This window comes from Chelonia mydas, chromosome 11, assembly GCF_015237465.2.
Source record: "Chelonia mydas isolate rCheMyd1 chromosome 11, rCheMyd1.pri.v2, whole genome shotgun sequence".
NCBI classification, from domain to species: Eukaryota; Metazoa; Chordata; order Testudines; family Cheloniidae; genus Chelonia; species Chelonia mydas.
In genome coordinates this window covers 453629-475961 of record NC_051251.2, presented here as the reverse complement: position 1 = coordinate 475961, position 22333 = coordinate 453629, and the positions used below count along the sequence as shown (strand labels likewise).

At 62.7% G+C, this 22333-nt stretch overlaps 2 protein-coding genes across 2 annotated transcripts; one reads left to right on the top strand and one right to left on the bottom strand.

Moving 5' to 3' along the window:
• Positions 1 to 1178: 1178 nt before the first annotated feature.
• On the top strand, positions 1179 to 5329 carry INHA (inhibin subunit alpha). Its single transcript, XM_037912993.2, has 2 exons — positions 1179 to 1430; positions 4438 to 5329. The coding sequence occupies exons 1-2, from the start codon at positions 1184 to 1186 to the stop codon at positions 5199 to 5201; spliced, it is 1011 nt and encodes a 336-aa protein (XP_037768921.1). The 5' UTR covers positions 1179 to 1183; the 3' UTR covers positions 5202 to 5329.
• A 2115-nt stretch (positions 5330 to 7444) lies between these two features.
• LOC102933580 (gap junction gamma-1 protein) lies at positions 7445 to 13978 on the bottom strand. The gene is made up of 3 exons (XM_037912992.2): positions 13887 to 13978; positions 9145 to 10316; positions 7445 to 8992 (listed from the first exon to the last, which is right to left on the bottom strand). The coding sequence occupies exons 2-3, from the start codon at positions 10289 to 10291 to the stop codon at positions 8985 to 8987; spliced, it is 1155 nt and encodes a 384-aa protein (XP_037768920.1). The 5' UTR covers positions 10292 to 10316; positions 13887 to 13978; the 3' UTR covers positions 7445 to 8984.
• Between the last annotated feature and the right edge of the window lie 8355 nt (positions 13979 to 22333).

Genomic DNA, 22333 nt, shown 5'->3' with positions numbered 1-22333 from the left:
AACCCCCTGCCCCAGCCTGATGAAAATGAGTGAGTGAGTGAGGGTGGGGAGAGCAAGCAACAGAGGGAGGGGGGACGGAGTGAGAGGGGCAGGACCTCGAAGAAGGGCCAGGGCCTCAGAGCGGGGGCGGGGCAAAAGGTGTTTGGGTTTGTGCAAGTAGAAAGTTGGCAACCCCATCAGGGTATGTCTGCACTGCAGTCGGGAGGTCTGATGGCACCACCTGAGCTAGCTCTGATCTAGCTAGAAAACATTTCCAGTGTGTGTTGTCGTCCCCCCGACCCCACAAACTGGATGAGCCATTAAAAAAACGGTAACAAAAATTAAATCATATTTTAGAAAGGCAAACGGGCCCAGTCGAGCAACGTGATGGCCTTGTCAGCCGGTGCCCAGGGCAACCGCTCTGCTTGCCCGCCCCTGGCCAAACTCCAGTGGAAACCCAAGAAACAAACCCTCTTTGTCCAGGAACCCCAGCAGTGACAGCTGCTGAGCAGAACCAGGCCAGTTCCCCTCGCTGCAAAGACACAACAGCACACCAGTCAGGCGCCACCCGGCCCCGCCGGTGGCCCCCGCAGCAGCAGGGTCATTGGTACAGCTGGCCCCGCTGTGTAACCAGGGGTGCTAAGAGCAATAGTGTCAGGCGGGCTGCAGAGCCAGGCGCTGGTGACAGGCGGGCACACCCGGCGGCGGTGTCAGGCGGACTGCAGAGCCAGGCGCTAGTGACAGGCGGGCACACCCGGCAGACTTGTTACAAGCAGAAGCACTAAAAACAGGCACAGTGTCTGGGCTGTCGCTCAGCAGTCCTTGGCACAGGACGTGGTGGGCAGCTTGATGCTGTCTTTGCAGCTCCCTGGTGGTACCTTCACTCCCCCCCAACCACCCCCCAGACTGGGCTCCATACCCCAGGCTGCACCATCCTTGTGCCCTGCACCCAGGGCACCGTGACCTCCCCCTGCCCGGGGCTGCGTCCCCCTGCCCTCCGTTGTCCTTGCAGTCCTTGCATTCCAGACGTCTCGCTGTTTCCATCACCCAGAGATAATATTCATGGCTAGCAGACGTTTGCGTCAGTGTCAGATACGTCTCAATGCCACCGTGCCCAGGCAGAGCCCAGCCAGGAGGGCCCAGCGAGCGGCGCTGGCCGTGCAGATAGACGCTCGCGACTGAGACCCCTGCACGTGCCAGAGCCATGTGGCTGCTGCACCTGTTGCTGGCCCTGCTGGCTCCTGTCCCTGCTGCAGGCTGCCAGGGTGCTGAGCTCGACAGGCAGCTAGTCCTGGCCAAGCTCCGGGCCCAGATCCTGGAGTATCTCAGCCCCAGCAGCCGGGCCCAGCAGGAGCGCAGGGGGATGCACAGGAGACACATCCCAGGGACTCCAGACCGCCGGGGCCAGGAGCTGGAGGACACCTCCCAGGTGATACTTTTCCCCACCACAGGTGAGAGAATGGAGGGAGAGCCGGGGGGAGGGGCGCTCAGGCTTTTTGGGGGCAGTGGGGAGAGCGGGGGGCTCATGCTACTGGGGCAGTGGGGAGAGCGGGGGGCTCGGGCTGGGCAGGGGCAGTGGGGAGAGCTGGGGGGGCTTGAGCTGGGCAGGGGCAGTGGGGAGAGCTCGGGCTGGGCACAGATGGGGGGCAGTGGGGAGAGCAGGGGGCTTGGGCTGGTCGGGGGCAGTGGGGAGAGCAGGGGGAGGCTCGGGCTGGGCACGGATGGGGGGCAGTGGGCTCATGCTACTGGGGCAGTGGGGAGAGTGGGAGGCTCGGGCTGGGCAGGGGCAGTGGGGAGAGCTGGGGGGGCTTGAGCTGGGCAGGGGCAGTGGGGAGAGCTCGGGCTGGGCACAGATGGGGGGCAGTGGGGAGAGCAGGGGGCTCAGGCTGGTCGGGGGCAGTGGGGAGAGCTGGGGGGGCTTGAGCTGGGCAGGGGCAGTGGGGAGAGCTCGGGCTGGGCACAGATGGGGGGCAGTGGGGAGAGCAGGGGGCTCAGGCTGGTCGGGGGCAGTGGGGAGAGCTGGGGGGGCTTGAGCTGGGCAGGGGCAGTGGGGAGAGCTCGGGCTGGGCACAGATGGGGGGCAGTGGGGAGAGCAGGGGGCTTGGGCTGGTCGGGGGCAGTGGGGAGAGCAGGGGGAGGCTCGGGCTGGGCACGGATGGGGGGCAGTGGGCTCATGCTACTGGGGCAGTGGGGAGAGTGGGAGGCTCGGGCTGGGCAGGGGCAGTGGGGAGAGCTGGGGGGGCTTGAGCTGGGCAGGGGCAGTGGGGAGAGCTCGGGCTGGGCACGGATGGGGGGCAGTGGGGAGAGCAGGGGGCTCAGGCTGGTCGGGGGCAGTGGGGAGAGCGGGGGGGCTCGGGCTGAGCATGGATGGGGGGTAGTGGGGAGAGCAGGGGGCTCGGGCTGGTCGGGGGCAGTGGGGAGAGCGGGGGGGCTCAGGCTGGGCACGGATGGGGGGTAGTGGGGAGAGCAGGGGGCTCGGGCTGGGCAGGGGCAGTGGGGAGAGCAGGGGGCTCGGGCTGGGCAGGGGCAGTGGGGAGAGCCATCCTGACCCACAGGCGCTGCTCGTCGAGCCCTAGGATCTTCAGTATCCCCCGTTGTGCTGGTTTGTGGCTTGGCTGGCAGGGGCGCAGTTGAGACCCCAAAATGAAGTTTCAGAGTAACAGCCGTGTTAGTCTGTATTCGCAAAAAGAAAAGGAGTACTTGTGGCACCTTAGAGACTAACCAATTTATGCTCAAATAAATTGGTTAGTCTCTAAGGTGCCACAAGTACTCCTTTTCTTTTTGCAAAATGAAGTTGTGACTGCAGGTGAATTTGAACCCCGGTCCCCTCTCTCCCAGGGCATCTGACAAGCAGGAGGGGTTGGGGGCGCTACTGGGGATCTGCCCCAGCCTTTACCTGTGGGAGGAGGGGTTAAGACCCCATGAGGGTCAGGAGAGCTGGGGGCTCCCCCTCCCCGCCGGCAAACCAGAGCCACTTACGGAGGCCCAAGCCGTGGTGTAGGTACCACGCTGCCCATGGGACAGTCACACCGGCCCCCACAAGGCTCCACCAAGGGGCCTGGGATGGGGGCCCCTCCGGCCAGGGTGAGCAGCCCCCAAGCACATGTGGAGGTGGTGTGGGGGAAAGCACAATGCTGAGGGATGGAGTTGCAGGCTAAATGCCCCCAGAGATGGAGAGGCTGCTTTGCATGGGGCAGGAAGCTGGACCTGGTGGGGCTTGATCGGAGCTGGGGAGGGTGGGGGAAGGGGTTGGAGCAGAGCTTGGAGGGTCTACATCAGAGATGGGGGGAGTAAGGTGGTGGAGTGGAGGTGGGGGGAACAAAGGCAGGGAGCTGGCTGGGGGAGGACTTGTGGGGGCCTGACTGGGCTGGAAGTGGTCTGGGAAGTGGGGGGCAGCAGAGGAGCTAAAAGGACCTGGAAGGGTGAGTGGATCAGGGCTGGGACAGCTGAGAGCTGGATCGAAGGAGGGGTTGGGGGGGGATGCAGGGGCTGGATCAGCACTGGGCCCGGGGAGCAGGGGGAAGTGACTCAGCCAGGCGGGCTCCCGGGTGGGGTTTGCTGCCGTTAGCCCTGTGGCCTGCACGTCCGGCTGCTGGTTCTCTAGGCACGTGTTCCAGCAGGGACAGATACGGGTGGGGGGCAAGGCTGGTGCAGTGGTGGGGCCGGAGTCTCCAGGAAAGTCTCCCCTCTGCCCTGGGGCCGGTGTCCTGGAACGCACAACCCCATAGCTCAGAGCTGCTTTTGGAAACCAGGCTGTGCCTGTAAGCGGCTGGTGCCTTGTCCCCCTTCAGCCCTGGGCCGAGCGGGTGTGACCCCAGGCCCGAGCGAGCCCTGCCCCAGGCCACACTGCAGAGGGGGCACCGCAAAGGTGTCTGGCCCCTGCCCCTATGAGATCCCGAGTCACACCGAGCCATGCAGGTCCTTCTTGTCCTGCCAGGCACCTCCCCTGGGACGGGACATCCAGCTCTGGGGAAATGTGAGACGCTTGGCGCCAGGTGTAACTGAGATTGGTGCCTGGAGCTGCCAGAGGCCCAATGGGCCAGGTAGCAAAGCTCCCTGCCCCCCCCCCCCAACACACACACACCTCTGCTGATGCCCCGCAGGCCCCTGCCAGCCCAGCCCAGGTTCCCCCCATTCTGCCAGTACCCCTCAGTCCCAACCCACAGCTCCCTGCTATCCCAGCCCTGGCTGGGCTCCCCTCACGCATCTCTGCTGGTGCCCCTCCATCCTGACCCCCAGCGGTCCCACCGAGTCCCTCCTGAACTCAAGGGTTAATGCTGCAGACCCAAATTCCTGACCTGCTGTTCCGAAGCCTGGCTTGGTGTAGCCAAGAGCCCTGGCTCCTGGTTCCCATGTTCCCCCCACTCCCTGCAGGCACCTCCTGTAGGGGGGCACGCTGGGCAGGCCCAGGCCTCGGGACTCCCGGCTGCTCTGCTGACCCTTGCTGCCCGTTTGCAGATGTGCCGTGTGAGCCGCCCCAGCCGGACGAGCTCCCGGAGGACGAGAGTGTTTTCACCTACCTCTTCCAGCCTTCGGCTCACACCCTGAGCCGCGTGGTGACGTCCACCCAGCTCTGGTTCCACACAGGCCCCGTTGTCGTCGTGCCCCCCGGCTCGTCAGCTGCGGCCAACCGCTCAGCGGGGGGGCCCGACGTGCTGGTCCTGTCGGGGCAGGGCCGGGTCACCGTGGCAGCCACCGTGGTGCAGGCCGCCGAGCAGTGGACGGTCTTTCACTTCGCGGCGCCCTTCCTGCGTTACGTCTCCCGGCAGCTCTTTGTGCTGCTGGTGCGCTGCCCGGGCTGCCCCTGCACGGCCGCCGCAGACAAGATGCCCTTCCTCATGGCCACCACCAAGCCCAAGGGGCCGGACAGAGCCCGCCGCGCCTCCGTGCCCTGGTCCCCGGCTGCCCTCAACCTGCTGCAGCGCCCGTCGGAGGACACCGCAGCCCACGCTGACTGCCACCGGGCCGCCCTCAACATCTCCTTCGAGGAGCTGGGCTGGGACAAGTGGATCGTGCACCCGAGCAGCTTCGTCTTCCACTACTGCCACGGCAGCTGCTCCGACGCCCACACCCTGAGCCACGCGCTGGGCTTCCGGCTTTGCTGTGCGGCGCTGCCCAGCACCATGCGCTCCCTGCGCGTCCGCACCACCTCCGACGGCGGCTACTCCTTCAAGTACGAGACCGTGCCCAACATCCTCACCCAGGACTGCGCCTGCATCTAGGGCACTGGGCGCCACGGCAGCCCTGCGCTGGGCTCTGCCGCAGCCAGCCCAATTCTCCCAGGAGCTCCCCTCCTCCCCAGCCCCACGCCTGGCTCCCTGAGACAGGGGCTGTTTTCCTGCCATGCGGCATTGGGATGACCCAGCGTGACGGAGCCAGGTTCCCTCAACCAGGGCTAGCAGGTCATTGATGCCAGCTCCAGGGGTGGGGGGGTCATTGCATTCAGCGAACCCAGTGGGCTCACAACCCCCTGCCCAAAGGATCTGCCCATCCCAGAGCAGACAAGGGGTTTGTGAGCCAGAGTTCAGGCTGGAGCTTCCCTACAGCCCCCCCCTTGGCAGCCCCTGGAGTCAAGGAGCCAGCCAGGTCCCAGCTGGGGCAAAGGGAAGCATGCGGTTCAACTCGCCAAACCTGCTCTGGGGTCAGTCCCTGCAGCTGCACAACTGAGACACCCCCCCCGCCCCCATCCCAAGCTGCTCCCTCGGTGCCTTGGCAGAGGAACCTTCATTACCCCAATACCCTGCCACGCTCCTCCCCCTCAGTCACCTCACCCCGCCCCGCCCCATGGCTGAGGACTGAGCAGGGAGGACTGGCCAAGGCTCTGAATGCCCCAGCCAGAGCCGGGGGAGGGAGGGAGGCGCTGAGCACCGGGACCAGCAGGATATTGCTCAGCCTGATGGCAGCTGTGGGGTGGTGCCCAGCCATGTGTAGCAGGAAGGGAGTTTACCCCTCAGGAAATCACAAGACTGGGGCTAAGGGAACTGAGCCCTAGCAGAGCCTCTGCCCTGCAGGGCCACTCCTCAGATAGACCCCAGGCTGCTCACCTCACCTGGCCACTCCCCAAGGCACGACTGGTCCCCCTCAGCGTGTGGGATTGCTTCAGCTGCCAGACTGGCTGACAAACTTGGAAATAACAAGGGAATAATTTCTCCCTGCAACCCATGGGAAAGCAGAAGCAAGCACTAGCCCTGGATCGGAGGGGACAGCTGCCTGCTACCTGGCCTGACCAGGCTGGGACGGGGGGCAGAGTACAGGGGCTGGGACATGCAGCCTTCACCTGCACCAGCAAGCGAAGGGCTGGGGGGCACCCGGCCTGGGGGGTAGGCTGCTATAAAGGTGGTTTTCTCACAGGGTAAATTAAATAAATCCTTGTTTCAAGGGAGTGGAAATGCAAATTCTGATCACATGCAACCCTAAAATTCCCCTCAGGGTGTAACTGGCAGGACTTGAACTCCACCATCAGAGCACCAGCACAGACCAGGGCCAGCTTGGCACACGGGAGTACCTGGCGACCAGCCCAGCGTGCGCACGTTGCCAGCAGGTTACAGCTATTTGCCAGCTCGCAGTAGGATACCAGTGATGAGGGACCAGGTTCTCTGGACCTGGGAGGGCTTAGCAGGGGTCACGGCTGTAGTGGTCAGACAGAGCGATCTGGCCACACTGTCCTTCAGGCTGGATGTGCCAAGCGATGGAGATGCATTTGCCATAATCGAGAGCCATGTTCTAGTCAGAATTAGGCCAGAAGTGACCTTGTGCCCCTATTTTACCAATACTGGGCTCCCTGCTCCAGATGGGGTGCAAGGCCTCACACAGGAGGGAGTTGTGAGGAGCACAGGAAAGATGAAACTAGAACTTCTATCTCCTGCTTCCCAACTCACTGCATCTCCGCCGATTGCATGGGGGAGGTCTCTCACCTGCCGATCACCGCCTGACATGACGGCACGAGGCGGTCAAGCAGCCAGACACAGCCCAAGGGCTGAACATTGGGCCCAGTCTGGCACGCAGCACTTGCAGGGGACGAGGGGTCACCAGAGCTGGCTGAAATAGGAGACACTCTGTATGGAGACCAGAGACTCTCAGCTCAGCTCTGGAGCTAGCACTCACGCCAATAGAGCCCCGGGACGGGGGACTGGCTGCCTCGGGAGCGGGGGGGGCGACAGGGCCTTTCTCCTCCACATGGCCCAGGTTCCCATCCAGCTGCAGGGCAGACCAGGATCCACTCTGCTCCGTCCCCAGCCCAGATATGGCCCTGGTCAGTAGGTCTCTGTGATGAACACCCATGTGTCAATGCCCCATATTTTCTAATCCGGCAAACCATAGCTCAGTGGTCTCCCTGTGCACACAGACAGTGCCTGGGTCAGGAGGAGGAGGGGAAAGCCATGCTGGGAGTGAGAGATCGGGGGCAGTACTCTGCTTTTCTATGCAGCTCCCCCCAGCCCGCCCCACTGAAGAACCAGCTGCAGGGCTCTGTACAAAACATCTCCAGGTTTTACTAAAATATAAAAACTTCATAATCATTTGAGTAAAAAGCAAAGACACAAAATAATCACGTGACCCAGGCTGAGCTGATCAGACACACCCAGCATTTCCCAGCTGGTTCTGGACTGTCCGAAGGCACGCAGGCCCCCTGCCGCAGCACAGGAACCCGCATTAGCCGTGCCACGCCCCAGACAGGAAAGCAGATGTCTCCAGGACGCCGGAGTCTTGGAATGTAACCAAATCAGCTTTGGCCCAAGCACCAGCCAGCCAGACGCAAAGCTGCTGGCAGGGGAAGTGAGGGAGACAGGCTGGGCCAGGGCCCCTTCCACACTGGCCCCACTGGCAGGGAGCCAGAGATGCCAGCCCCTCTGCCCCATGCACAGCAGACACCAGGCCCTGTGCAGAGCCCCCAGCCTGGCAGTTCGTACCTACGTGTGCGGCGTGGGGGGGCCTTGTGCCGCTGCCACCACAACCTGCGTTACAATCAATGGGGGTCTTTGGCCCTTGGGGCCAAGTTTGCAGCACAGCTGCCCCCTCAGCGCGGCCTCTGCCCTCCCACTGGGTAGCCTGTAAACCCCCACCTCATAGTGCCCTATTCACCCCCCCCAGAGACCTGCTCAGCCTCTGGCTAATCTACAACTCCCTACACCAGCCAATCCAGAGAGCATGAGGTGAAGGGGACACCCAGGGGCCTGTCTGGAACAGAAGAACCCTGCAGGCCCCCTGACAAAAACCCAGGGTGGCCAGGGCTCTCCTGCGCAGAGACTTGCCATTGCCCCTGGCAGCTCAGCTGGGAACCAGCTCCCCTCCCCTCCCCGGGAATGGATGCCCCATACTGAAAGCTCAGTGCAACCCAGTCTGCCCGCAACACTGGGTAGGCGTCTCCACGGGCTCGGCTCCCCCAGGCCCAGCGCAGCCACAAGATTGAGGTGAAGACGTCAGACCCAGCTGGGAGGCGGGACCCCAAGCGACTAGTGCACGTCGGCCCAGCCCTGCTGGATCCCCTGGGATTCCCACTCAGACAGCTCCCTGCCACTGTGGGAAAGCAACTGAGCATCAACCGCCTCCATGCGACTGCAAACCTTTCCCCATGCCAGTGCAGCGACCCTCACTGCTGGGGGCGGGGGCGGGGGGGGAGGAGAAGGAGGAGGAGAGTGTCCCAGGGCTGGGAAGGGGCTGGCTGAAGGTCCCAGAGGGGAGGAGGGCCGCAGGTGTTTGGGGCGGGGGCTGGGGCTGTGCACTGAGAAGTTTATAAAAAGTACAAAAATAAAAATTCCCTTTTCTAAAAAAGTGAGAAGAGTGAAGGAATGTTCCTCCCCATGCCAGCCTGCCCTGCTGGAGCCCCACAGGAGGCAGAGGGCTTCCCAGCCCAGGCCTCCTCCCTCCTTGGAAGCTCAGCCCCCAACCCTGTCCATTCCCCCACCCCGTTTCCCCAGCACAGGTTGTCCAGGCTCCAGTGGTCTCCTCTGGAGCACATTGCCAGTCCCCGTCGCCATCTCTGCAGCCGCCCCGAGGGGCCCAGCTGCTCACAATCCTGTGGAGAGGAGAACACGCACGTTAGGGTCCTGCCGCAGCACCCCCAGAGGAGTCAGAGAGAGCCCCGCGGTTGGGGACACAGATGCGGGCAGGCTAGCGCCTGGGAGACAGCTGGGAGCACGGCCCAGGCAAGGCCCAGACCTTCCTCACCTGTGGTTCTCTCACAAGCAGACCCTTCCTTTTCGTGGGCCAAGTTGAGGCGGTTCTGCTCGGCAGCGAGACCGTTGGCCTCAGGGCTGCTGCTGCGCGAGGGGCTGGCTGTCTCCAGCGGGCGGTTCAGCTGGAAGGCCATCTCCAGGTGCTCCTGGGCCATGCAGAGGTGCTTGCGCAGCCGGTCCAGCTCGTGCTCACGGGAGCACTGGGCTGCAGAGCTGGCCAGGTTCTCACTGTAGTCCAGCTTCCCGTTGGCCAGCTGGCCCTTGGGGGGTTCTTTCTTCAGCGAGTGGTAGGTGGGAGGCGCGCTGGGGGCCTTCTTGGCATAGGGCGGCCCAGTGTGGCCGTCATGGGGGCGCGGGCTGTCACTGCCCTGGCGCAGCAAGTCCCGGATGCGGCCAACCCCCAGGTGACAGAGCTCGAGGAGGTTGAGGAGGAGGCAGAGCCCGCTGACCGCGTACATGATGAGCAGGAAGATGGTCTTCTCGGTGGGCCGGGAGACGAAGCAGTCGACGGTGTGCGGGCAGGGGCTGCGGTTGCACACGTAGGAGGGGCTCACCTCCAAGTGATACAGCATGTACTGCCCAAAGAGGAAGGCCACCTCCAGCACCGAGCGACACAACAGCTGCAGCACGTAGGCCTTCATCAGCCCGTCCTGGCGGATCTGCCGGCGCCCATCGTGTTTCTCGCCCCGCTCCCCGCCCTTCTCCTTCTCCACCTCTATCTCCTCGAAGATCATGGGATCCTCCTCGTTATCCTCCTCTGCCTCCTCATAGTCCCGCCCGGCGCCCCGCCGCACCATGGGCATGCGCCCAGGCCCCCGCTGGCGGCCCTCTGGCCCGCGGGCGAGGCGGTGCATGGCGAAACCCAGGTACATGACAGAGGGCGTGGCCACCATGATGATCTGGAAGATCCAGAAGCGGACATGGGAGAGGGGCGCGAAGGCATCGTAGCAGACATTCTCGCAGCCCGGCTGCTGCGTGTTGCACACAAACTTGCTCTGCTCGTCGTAGTAGATGGACTCGCCGCCCACAGCGGTCAGCACGATGCGGAAGATGATGAGGACAGTGAGCCAGACCTTGCCCACAAAGGTTGAGTGGTTGTTGATCTCCTCCAGGAGCCGGGTCAGGAAACTCCAGCTCATCCTGACCCAGACGATGGCTCAGACCCTACAGGAGGCAAGGGGAGGGGACAGCCGATAAACCTCAGAGCGAACGCAGCCCACTAGCCCCAGCTGAGCCCCCGCACCCCCAGACCCCACAGCACTCACCGCCAAGAGGGGACGCCCCCCAGGGCAGCAGGGCTCCAGCCAGAGCACAGCATCATGGGTATAGCAGAGAAGGCAGAGGGGCCTGTTCCTCGGCGGGTCACTGCAGTAGCCCCCGATACTGTGTCCCTCCCCCCCTGACTGCAGCCCCTGTCCCTTCTCGCTCGTCCACCAGAAGGGTTCCAGGCACCTCACACATGGGGCGGGAGCCAACGGCTCAAACACTGGGTGCATCTCCCTTCCCCACATGCCTATTCAGTATGACGCCTCCAGTGTCCTCCCCCCAGCACGTCCGCCATGCAATGGCTGTCTCCCCCGCTGGACATTCACCCCACCACCACCCAGTGCATCTCACCCCCCCAAACACAGGCTACAAGCCTCTTCCCCCTTGGACCCCTGCTACCCGCATTCACCCTCCATGCCGAGGCCCACAGGGATCAGACATCCCGCTTGCCAGAGGTCTGCCAGGAGCGCGTGCTAAACCAGGCTCCTCAGGGGCAGGTAGATAGGTGCACACGCATGCTCCCTCCCCCAGACATGCTGTTGGCTACTGGAAGCCAAACTCCCCACAGGGCACAAACGCACCCACAAGACAAGACAGGACAGTCCAGCCCCAGCCCCTGCCCCTATCCCCACCCTCTCTTTCAGCAGTAGACTCTGGCAGGGGCCCAGCCCCAACCACCCACCAGGGGTTGGGTCAGCAGCAACCTGGGCCTACTTCAAACACAGCGCCACTCCAGAATCAATCCAGAGCCAATCCGGTGACATTCCCTGCTCCAACCTGACCCAGCCAGAGACCTTGCTCCCAGAAAGCACCTGCCATGGACTGTGGGAACAGAGACCCCCATCCAGAGGGCAGTGTGAGACGCCTCCCAGCATAGCATACAGCCACCCAATTCACTGCTCCTGCACCCTGCTGGGGGAGAGCGCAGAAAAGTCAGTCACAAAACTGATCTGAGGACGGGAGAAAATGGCTCTCAGTGCGGGACGCACGGAGCTCAGCCTGTTTATTTTATCAAAACAAAGACAGAGAAATGACTGGTTTCAGAGTAACAGCTGTGTTAGTCTGTATTCGCAAAAAGAAAAGGAGTACTTGTGGCACCTTAGAGACTAACCAATTTATTTGAGCATGAGCTTTCATGAGCTACAGCTCACTTCATCGGATGAAATGACTGCATTGCAGTCTACAAATACCTTGAGGGGGACACATTCCAGGGCACTACAGGGCTCCCTAATCCAGTGGAGAAAGGCGGGACAAGAACCAATGGCTGCCAGATGAAGCCAGACAAATCCCAATGAGAAATTAGGCACAAACTAACAGTGAGGCTCATTAACCATGGGAATGGGCCAGGGATGTGGTGGATTCTCCACCCCAGCCTGGAGGCCTCTCTGGAAGGTGCGTTAGTCAAACCCAGTTCAGTGGGCTCCATCCAGGGGTCACTGGGGGAAGGTTTCTGGCCTGGGCTCCACATGGGAAGTCAGACAAGATGATGTAATGGTCTCTTCAGGCCTTAATTTCTGTGACTCTGGCAAAGGAGCAGGGCAGAGAAGGCTGGGGCAGAGGGGACGTGCACCCAAAGCACTGGGGAGGTGGGAGGCAGCAGAGAGCTGGGAAACGGCACTGAGATGAAATGAAGAAGCAGCCGGCACCAGCTGGGACAGGCAGCCAGACAGCATCCCTCCAGCGCAATTCCCTGCAGAGCAGCCCATCCCAAGCACTGCTCCTGTTTGTCCTTGTCACATGGACTCACGCGGGTCTGGCACCAGTGCCACATCCTGGAACGTGGGCAGGTGCTTTGCGAAGGGAGCGCCGCCCCGGTCTGGTGCTCACACACAATGAACACCTGGGGGGAGGAACCCTGCTCTGGCCGTGGAGACACCGCGGCCTGTCCCAGCACCACCACGTGGCAGCAGGGCAAGAACGCAGACCAGCCAGTGCCCACTCCCAGCGTCAGACCCACCAGGCCCGGACACCCCACAGTCCCATACGTAGCAATGGGGAAGATTCACAGAGGAAAGAGTTGGCAGAGAGGCCGGTCAGTGGGGAGCAGAGCCCAGCTGCAGGAGGGAGTGGGTAGGTGGCCCAGGAATTGCAGGGGGTCCACGAGGGGCAGCTGGCCCCAAAGGTCATTTGCAGTAGGGGTCAGAGAGCATAGGGGGACACTCTGAGCAGAGGGAGGCCCTGGAGCTGCTTGGGGGGAGACCCAAGAAGGGGAGGCTTTGTAGGGGACGGAGGAGACACCCTCTTCTCCCCTGGCTATACTCACTGGGGCTGGCTGCAGCCTGGTGCAAAGCCTGAGGTGTGGCAAGGCAGCCACAAGAGAGAGGCGGGGTGCAGCCCAGGGGCGGGGTCGGGGCATGGCTCTTCCGCGGCACACGGTGTAATGGTAATCTCCGTGCAGCCCCTTCAGCGCCCGCTCACCTCGCCCAGGTATTTCTGGGCGTGTCCACATGACAACTCCTCCAGCCACAGGAGCCTTGTTGGGGCGCCCTTGCCAGCACTCTGCTCCCCCAGTCCAGCCTGCCCAGGGGAGGCGCACCAGCACCGCACCAGCGGTTTAAACCCGCACCTTGGCTCGTGCCCGGTAACTGTCCTGTGTAGACGCGCTAGGGCGCCAGCCCAGCCCTGCGCGGTGCCCGCTGGCTCTGGGGACCGCGGACGCTGCAGCCGGGCCCGGAACACGAGTTAGCACCGCGCCGCACCGATACTGGACATTTTAAAACCGTCCAGCGGCCCCGGCTGGAGGGCGAACGCCCGGACGGGCAGCGTGGAAGCTCTATGGGGCCCGCGGGGCGGGGGCGGGCAGCGTGGAAGCTCTAGGGGGGGTAACGGGGGGCGGGGCACCCCCGCCCAGAGTTTCCAGCTTCACACAAAGCCCCTTTTCGCTGCAGCCCAGGGCCGGGCCGCTCCCGCCAACAGCCCCGCCGGTGTCAGGGAACAGGGTCCGGCTCGGCTCGGCACAAACCTGAGACCCCCCCGCTCAGCTCCTGACCCCCGCGTCCACCCCCGCCCGGTGCCTGGCTCCTGAGCCCCCCCCCCCGGCTCCGGGGCTCCCCGAGCCTCTGCCAGCCCCCGAACCTCCCACTGCCCCCCCAGCCGAGCCCCCCCGTGCAGCAGCCCGGTGGGGGGGCCGGGGGGCTCAGGCTGCCCCGGAACCCGCGGCTCCCCCGAGTCAACTCCAACGCGAGAGCGAGACCCGGGACCCCCGGCTCCGCTCCCCCCGGCCCGGCCCCTCCGAGACCCCCCAGCCCCGGCCCGACCCCTCCGGGACCCCCCAGCCCCGCCCCGCTCCGCTCCCCCCCTAGCCCGGCCCAGCCCGGCCCAGCCCCTCCGGGACCCCCCCCCAGCCCCGCTCCGCTCCCCCCCGGCCCGGCCCCTCCGGGACCCCCCCCCCAGCCCCGCCCCGCTCCCCCCCGGCCCGACCCCTCCGAGACCCCCAGCCCCGCTCCGGCCCGGACCAGCCCCGCTCACCAGAGCCGGACACGCTCCCGGCGGGACAAAGCGCAGCGCCTGGCTCCCGGCCGCCGAACAAAGCGTGGCCCGGCCGGCCCCGCCCCACGCCCGCCCCCAGCCCCCGGCCCCCGGCCGCGAGCCAGATTGCTCAACATGTTGCAATTTTCCGGGAACCGGCCCGGAGCCACCAGCTGCCGCCCCCCTCCCTGCCCCCTAATTAACCACCGGGACACCCCCCCCACCGACCACCGGGACACCCCTCTCCCTGCCCCCGGGATACCCCCTTTCCCTGCCCCGAATCAACCACTGGAACAACCCCCCCATCAGTCACCGGGCCACCCCCCTCCCTGCCCCCTAATTAACCACCGGGACACCCCCCCACCAACCACCGGGACACCCCCCCTCCCCGCCCCCTAATTAACCACCGGGACACCCCCCCCACCAACCACCGGGACACCCCCCCTCCCCGCCCCCTAATTAACCACCGGGACACCCCCCCCACCGACCACCGGGACACCCCCCTCCCCGCCCCCTAATTAAGCACCGGGACACCCCCCGCCCCCTAATTAACCACCGGGACACCCCCCCCACCGACCACCGGGACACCCCCTCTCCCTGCCCCCAATCAACCACCGGGACACCCCTCTCCCTGCCCCCGGGATACCCCCTTTTCCTGCCCCGAATCAACCACTGGAACAACCCCCCCATCAGTCACCGGGCCACCCCCCTCCCTGCCCCCTAATTAACCACCGGGACACCCCCCCCACCGACCACCGGGACACCCCCCTCCCCGCCCCCTAATTAAGCACCGGGACACCCCCCCCCCCACCGACCACCGGGACACCCCTCTCCTGCCCCCGGGATACCCCCTTTCCCTGCCCCGAATCAACCACTGGAACACCCCCCTCCCTGCCCCCTAATTAACCACCGGGACACCCCCCCCCCCACCGACCACCGGGACACCCCCCTCCCTGCCCCTTAATTAACCACCGGGACACCCCCCCCACCGACCACCGGGACACCCCTCTCCCTGCCCCCGGGATACCCCCTTTCCCTGCCCCGAATCAACCACTGGAACACCCCCCTCCCTGCCCCCTAATTAACCACCGGGACACCCCCCCCCACCGACCACAGGGACACCCCTCTCCTGCCCCCGGGATACCCCCTTTCCCTGCCCCGAATCAACCACTGGAACAACCCCCCCATCAGTCACCGGGCCACCCCCCTCCCTGCCCCCTAATTAACCACCGGGACACCCCCCCACCAACCACCGGGACACCCCCCCTCCCCGCCCCCTAATTAACCACCGGGACACCCCCCCACCAACCACCGGGACACCCCCCTCCCCGCCCCCTAATTAACCACCGGGACACCCCCCCACCAACCACCGGGACACCCCCCTCCCTGTCCCCTAATTAACCACCGGGACACCCCCCCCACCAACCACCGGGATACCCCCCTCCCTGCCCCCTAATTAACCACCGGGACACCCCCCCCACCAACCACCGGGACACCCCCTCTCCCTGCCCCCAATCAACCACCGGGACACCCCTCTCCCTGCCCCCGGGATACCCCCTTTCCCTGCCCCGAATCAACCACTGGAACAACCCCCCCATCAGTCACCGGGCCACCCCCCTCCCTGCCCCCTAATTAACCACCGGGACACCCCCCCCCACCAACCACCGGGACACCCCCCCTCCCTGCCCCCTAATTAACCACCGGGACACCCCCCCCACCGACCACCGGGACACCCCCCTCCCTGCCCCCGGGATACCCCCTTTCCCTGCCCCAAATCAACCACTGGAACAACCCCCCCATCACCGGGATACCCCCTCACTGCCCCCCCATCCTTCCCCCAGGATGCCCCCTTCCTGCCCCCTAGCACCCAGAACACCCCCTTTCCCTGCCCCAATCAACCAGCGGGACACCCCCTTACAGCTCCCCCACTCAGCTCCTGGGACACCCCCGTCCTGCCCCCCGACAGCCCCCGAGACACTCCTCTCCCTCCCCCCATCAGCCCCTGGGACACCCCTCTCTGTCCTCCATCCCCTGGGACACCCTCTTCATGCTTCCTAGCACCCAGGACACCCCGGGACACTCCTCTCCTTCCCCCCATCAGTCCCCAGGACACCCGCCCTCACTGCCCCCAATCACCCTCCAGGGACACCCCTTCCTGGTCCCCCATCAACCACCCAGACACCCCCTCCCTGCCCCCAATCAACCACCGGGACACCCCTCTCTACCCCCTATCAGTCCCCAGGACATCCCCCCCTCCTGCCCTTCCCCACCCCCTCCCTGCTCCCATCACCCCCCTGGTACACCCCGTTCCTGCCCCCCACCAGCTCCTGGGATACCCCCTTTCCCTGCCCCTCATCAGCCCTGGGACACCCCCTCCCTGCCTCCCTCACCCCCCCTCCCGAAACCTCCTTCTTGCCCCCCAGCACCCAGGACACTCCTCTCCCTGTCCCTCACTCAACCACCGGGACACCTCCTTCCTGTCCCAATCAACCCCTGGGACAGCCCCTCCCTGCTCCTCATCAGTCCTTGCCCACTGCCGAGTCACCTCCTCTACCTGACCCCGTCCAGCCTCTGGGACACCTGATTCCTGCCTCCCTTCAGCAGCCCCTGGGACACCCCCCTCCCTGCCCCCCCAGCAGCTCCTGCCCAGCCCCAGGACACCCCCTCCCAGTAGCCCCCTTCCCACCCTCCCCCCAGCAGCCCCAGCTCAGCTCCCTTGTTTCATCCCCAGCAACAGCCACCCCCTTGTCTTCCACCCCCACCCCCTGGCAGCTGACTCCCAGCTCCTGGGACACCCCCCTCTCCTGTCCCCACAGCTGCAGCCCCCTGCTTCCCTTCCTGCTCATCTCACCGGGACTGATGCCAGGGCCTGGGGCTGAGTGTGTAAGACCCACGCCGCCCCCTTCCCCCCGAAAGTCCAGCTACAGCCCCCAAATTCCTCTGTACAACTCATCTCTGCCCATGTGTCTACCAAGCTTTGCCAGCCTTGGGTTGCAGGAGAGCTGGGAGCCCTGCCCGTCACCTGGACCAACATCTTCTCATGGTTCCCTTGTGCTTCCCCAGCTGGCTGTGGCCACCTGCTGCCCCTTGCCCTGTGAGCTGTGGGGGGGGCTAGTCCGGGCCTGGGCTTTCGGTCTGTGTCCGGGCAGCCCCTAGCATGGCTGGGCTCCTGGGCACCATGGTAATGCCAATGAGAAACGATAACATGGACACCACTGACATGAAGAGCTCCACGCGCACTGGCAAAGCATAAACGAGAGATAGAGCCCGGGGTCTCTGCCAGGTCAGGGCCACTGCGGCTCCAGGACAGGGCTGGAGGGCGTGTGTGAGAGCAAGAGCGTGTGTGTCAGCGTGTACCTTTGGGGCCTGTGTGTCTGGACTAGAGGTGTATTCTGTGTGTATCTGGTGGGGTGTATTTGTGCCTGGGGGTATGGTTTGTGTGTTTGGGGTTGCCATGGTTCCAGTGACTAAGTGTGTATTTTAGGTGGGCGTGTGCCTTTGGTAGGGTTGTCTTAAGACTGTGTGTAACGCTGACTGCTAGATGTTTGTGTCATCGGGGCGTCGAGCAGCACCCGTTACTGCTGAGTCACTAGATGGCAGAAAAGGCAGCTTGGGGCGTCATAAATATAAAGGGAAGGGTAACCACCTGTCTGCACACAGGGCTATAAAATCCCTCCTGGCCAGAGGCAAAACCCTTTCACCTCTAAAGGGTTAAGAAGCTAGGATAACCTGGCTGGCACCTGACCCAAAATGACCAATGAGGGGACAAGATACTTTCAAATCTGGAGGGGGCGGAACAAAGGGTTCCTCTGTCTGTGTGATGCTTTTGGTGGGAACTGATCAGGAATGCAGCCTCAGAACTTCTGTTAAGTTAGTAAGTAATCTAGCTAGAAATGCGTTAGATTTCCTTTTGTTTAGTGGCTGGTAAAATAAGCTGTGCTGGGTGGAATGTATATTCCTGTTTTTGTGTCTTTTTGTAACTTAAGGTTTTGCCTAGAGGGATTCTCTATGTTTTAAATCTGATTACCCTGTGAGGCATTTACCATCCTGATTTTACAGAGGTGATTCTTTTACCTTTTCTTTAATTAAAATTCTTCTTTTAAGAACCTGATTGATTTTTCATTGTTCTTAAGATCCAAGGGTTTGGGTCTGTGTTCACCTGATTCTTACCAAGCCTTCCCCAGGAAAGGGGATGTTGGGCTTGGGGGGATATTTTGGGGGAAGATGTCTCCAAATGGGCTCTTTCCCTGTTCTTTTTTAACATGCTTGGTGGTGGCAGCATACGGTTCAAGGACAAGGCAAAGTTTGTACCTTGGAAAAGTTTTAACCTAAGCTGGTAAGAATAAGTTTAGGGGGTCTTGCATGCAGGTCCGCACTTCTGTACCCTAGAGTTCAGAGGGGGGAAGGAACCTTGACAGGGTGGCATCCAGGGACTTGGGGCAAACTGAGGCACTGGGGAGGGGCAGGAAGTCTTGGGTAGCAGGGAAGGGGGTTCTGGGTTGGGGCATTCAGGGCAGCATTTAATATTCAGCATACAGCTCCCTAAAAAACGTTGCTCTCCCAGGGCACACCTAGCTCATGTGCTTCTTGTCTGCTCCGGTGTCTGGGGATTGTGGGGGGCAGAAGCATACGGGCACAGGTGAACATGTGGGTCTGGAGTGCTACGCGTCCACCCCAACAATCTATTTCCTTGGGGCCCATCACACAGACACTCGCTGCCCAATTAAAATCCCCCTTTAAAACTCTCGGTCATCACAATGCCCACAAAAACACTTGGAGTTGGTTAGCCAGCTGGTGTGCTGAGCCTGCTGCCCCTGTGGCCAGGCCCCGTCTCACAGTTTCCTTGTGCACCTCCCTCTGTCCGTGACTAGCCCGCTGTTGGCGGCTGTGAGCGTTTTGGGGCAAGGACCATCGTATTGTTCAGTGTTTGTACCGCTCCCAGACTATACTGCTAAACAAATGTAACTAATCCCTAACTAGACAGTGTTATGAGCAGCAGCTGGACAGAACTGGTGACACGGAGTGGTCGTTCTAAGTCGTGCTGGGACTTGCAGGGCTGTTACGGACCCACAGAATCAGTGCTATGATCCCCCCTTTGGAACAGGGGCTGGGAGGCCCCATCAGTGGGCCAGACGCTCGAGGGGTCTCACTTTTCTTCCAGGGGAAGCCCTGTGGCTTCACTGCCTCCTGGGGCTGGACCCCTGGGCCTGCAGCCCCCCTGGCTCCCCCACCATGAGCTCCAGGCCGCGAGTCCCCGAGACAGACTCCGATGGAGACTTGTACCATCTTGGGGGGCAGCACCCCCTCCGCCAGCATCTGCAGGGACACGCAGCCAGCGTGAGCCGACAGGCGGGTTATTAGTCATCTGGACTCAGCCCAGAGAACAGAAAGTTACAGCCGAGACCATCCTGGTCAGCCCAGAGCCCCGTCTCTCTGATCTCCCTTTGTTCCAGGCCAGGTGCGCCCAGAGCCCTCGGCAGCCAGCCCTCAACTTCCTCCCGCCCCACCCCAGCCCTTTGTTCCCGAGAAGGGGGATGCGGCTCAGCCCCCTGCCCAGTGGCGTGGAGTGCAGATCTCTCTGGGTCCTTGGTTGCTGGGCATCCGTGTCTGGGCAGCTGGATTTGCCCTTTTCTTCTCAGAGCTCCACTGATACGGGACCTCAGGCCCCAGGCAGCTGGGAGCCCTTCTCAGCTGTGTTAGCCTGCCCAGAGAGTGAACAGTCCTTTTCCCCCCACTAGGTGACAATGATGCAAATAGGGGAAACTGAGGCACATACAGGCATCATAAAAAATATTACACAAAATTCCCAGGTTGTCAAAGGGTCATTGTCACAATAGGCTCTGCCTCCCTGTATCCCACATTTAGACTTTGCCCATTTACACCTAGCGATCAGCTAAAGAAGGAGACAGGCTGGCATACATGGTGGTGAGTAGCAGAAATTTGGATCACTGGAAACTTCTCTGGCATCCCTGAGGCCTCCAGAGAGTAGAGAATCCGAACACATATTCCAGTCTTTCTGGCACTGCCAAAGCACCCCTTGGGCATCAGCCTGAGGGGCAAGAGGAGGACCTAGGAACTGATGGCAGAAGGGGAGCTGCTAGTGATTTGGGGCATGCCAGGCACTGCTCCTGCTCCCAAGTCATCCTGTCCTGAGGCTTTCAGGGGGCACAACACAGGGGCAAAGGAGGCTTTCAGCCACTTTGCAACCCCATGCCCCAGGCTCAGCCTGGAGCCCTCTCCCACACTCCAACCCCCTGAGTCGCACCCCAAACCCCTGCCCCAGCCCGGTTAAAGTGAATGAGGGGGGAGAGCAAGGGAGGGAGGGAGGGGGGCTGGGGTGAGGCCTTAGAGAAGGGGCAGGGCAGGGGCAGGGCAATTAGGGTGACCAGATGTCCCAATTTTATAGGGACAGTCCTGATTTTCGGGTCTTTTTCTTATATAGGCTCCTATTACTCCCCACCCCATCCCCATTTTTCACATTTGCTGTCTGGTCACCCTAAGGGCAATGGTGTTTGGGTCTGTGCAATTAGACAGTTCAGCAACCCTAAACCGGCCCCAGCTCTTTGTCTACTTCTGGCCCCTAAGGCAGCCTCCTGCTAGGAAGGTTCACAAGGCAGCATGGAGACCAGGAGCCCCCAGGCCAGACAGACCCACCCCGCACTGGGGCTGAACGGGCCCAGACAGCTCCACCACTGCTCAGGCCTGGACCAAACATGCTAAACTAGGGCCAGAGACACCGTGGGGGTAGCTGCACCCAGAGCCAGAGAGCTGCTGCCCCACGCGCTGCTAGGCCATGGGCCACTGCCCAGCCCCACGGCCCCACACCCTTCGAATGCCCCCCTTCAGCCTCCTGGAGAGGGACCTAGCACTAAGCTAGAGAGGGCAGAGGGACCCCAGCGTGAAGGGGAGCCCCCACTGAATGTGCCTGGGGCAGAACAGACCATGTGGGGGGCAGGGGGGTGAGAGGTTGGAACCTATGTGTATACACAGTGGGGACCACTCTGTGTGTGTGTGTGCGTGTGAGAACATGCACACATGTATAGGGAAGGGGGAGACTATGCGTGCACACCTGTGTGTGTGTGAGTGAGAGAGAGAGCACACACACACACGTATAGGGAAGGGGGGGACTATATGTACGCATAGGGGGAGGAGGGAGACAAGCTGTGTATAGGGGCATTCTGTGGGGGCTCTTGGCTCAGTTCCCAGCCACCAGGTATCTTCATGGCTCAAATCACCCCCCCAAGACAGGCCCTGCCTGGCAGCCTCAGCAGAGAGGCTAAGGGCTGAATGGGTCTCGCCTTTGCCTCCCAGGGCGGGTCCCTGCAGAGCAGCCTGGGCCACAAGGACTGCGAGCGCCTGCCTGGCCATGGGCAGGGCTGGGCCTGTGCTGAGGTAATAGCCCAACGTGCAGGGGTAGCACTTGGCCCACCACCCCTTTAAACAAACACGTCCCTCCTGGTGCCTGTTTGCAGGCCCAGGCAGCACCCCCTGTACCCACCCCTCTGCACCCCACCCCCCGCTGCCCTTGGCTCATCTGTTACCACTTTGTCCAGTCTAGCTTTCAGAGTCCCCCCGCACCCCCCAGGTACTGGGGCAGTGGTCGTGCAGGCTGGGCGAATGGACCGGATTATGCAAAGTGAGTGGTGCTGGCTGGAGCGGGGCAAGGCCTCCCCCGGAGGGAGGTGCTCAGGCCTCCTGGCCCTGGCCGGTGTTTGTGCTGCCCCGTGCTTCCCAGCGCTGGTGTAACCTGGCCAGACTCAGCCTGGGCCTGGAAAAGGTGGAAGCAGGCTGGGCGCAGCGCTGGGCCTGAGGCTGCTATGGGCCAGCTGGTTCCCATTACTCTGTGCGAGCACCTGCAGGTTACAGCTTAGGGCGGCTTTATTGACATCAGCACATACTGGCCAGATGCTCGCTTCCCCCAGATCCCCATTTTCTACACCAACATCCATGTGGACACCCCCCCCCCACGCAGGGATCCTGGGAGGGGAAACCAGAGCCAAGGAGGGTATGGTACAAGTGACCTGCAAGGGAGGGGACAGCTTATGCCCTGTTTCTCTGGTTACCGGGGGAGAGAGACCGGCAAAAGGGGTGCAGGTGGATGGTACGCAAGTTCCTGAGGGGATGGTTTGGGGTAAAGGTTTTTACTTCCTGTCCTTCCCTTGTTCCCATGCAGGCTGGAGGCCCCATGGCCAATGGAGGCAGCAGGCTCAGCCCTAGCAGGTGCAGCCACAGAGGGAGGCGAAAGCTGTTCGCTCACCGGGGGGAAGCTCTTGGGTTCGGTTTATCCACATCTGTCATAAATATAAAGGGTACGGTAAACACCTTTAAAATCCCACTGCTACCACCATGTCAAGGTTCCTTCCCCACTCTGAACTCTAGGGTACAGATGTAGGGACCTGCATGAAAACCTCCTAAGCTTATTTTTAGCAGCTTAGGTTAAACCTTCC

Excerpts from the sequence above, each read along its gene's own strand:
- INHA (XM_037912993.2), top strand. The coding sequence starts at position 1,184 with ATGTGGCTGCTGCACCTGTTGCTGGCCCTGCTGGCTCCTGTCCCTGCT. Across the intron at positions 1,431-4,437 it reads GATACTTTTCCCCACCACAG|ATGTGCCGTGTGAGCCGCCC; the intron begins GTGAGAGAATGG and ends GCCCGTTTGCAG.
- LOC102933580 (XM_037912992.2), bottom strand. The coding sequence starts at position 10,291 with ATGAGCTGGAGTTTCCTGACCCGGCTCCTGGAGGAGATCAACAACCAC.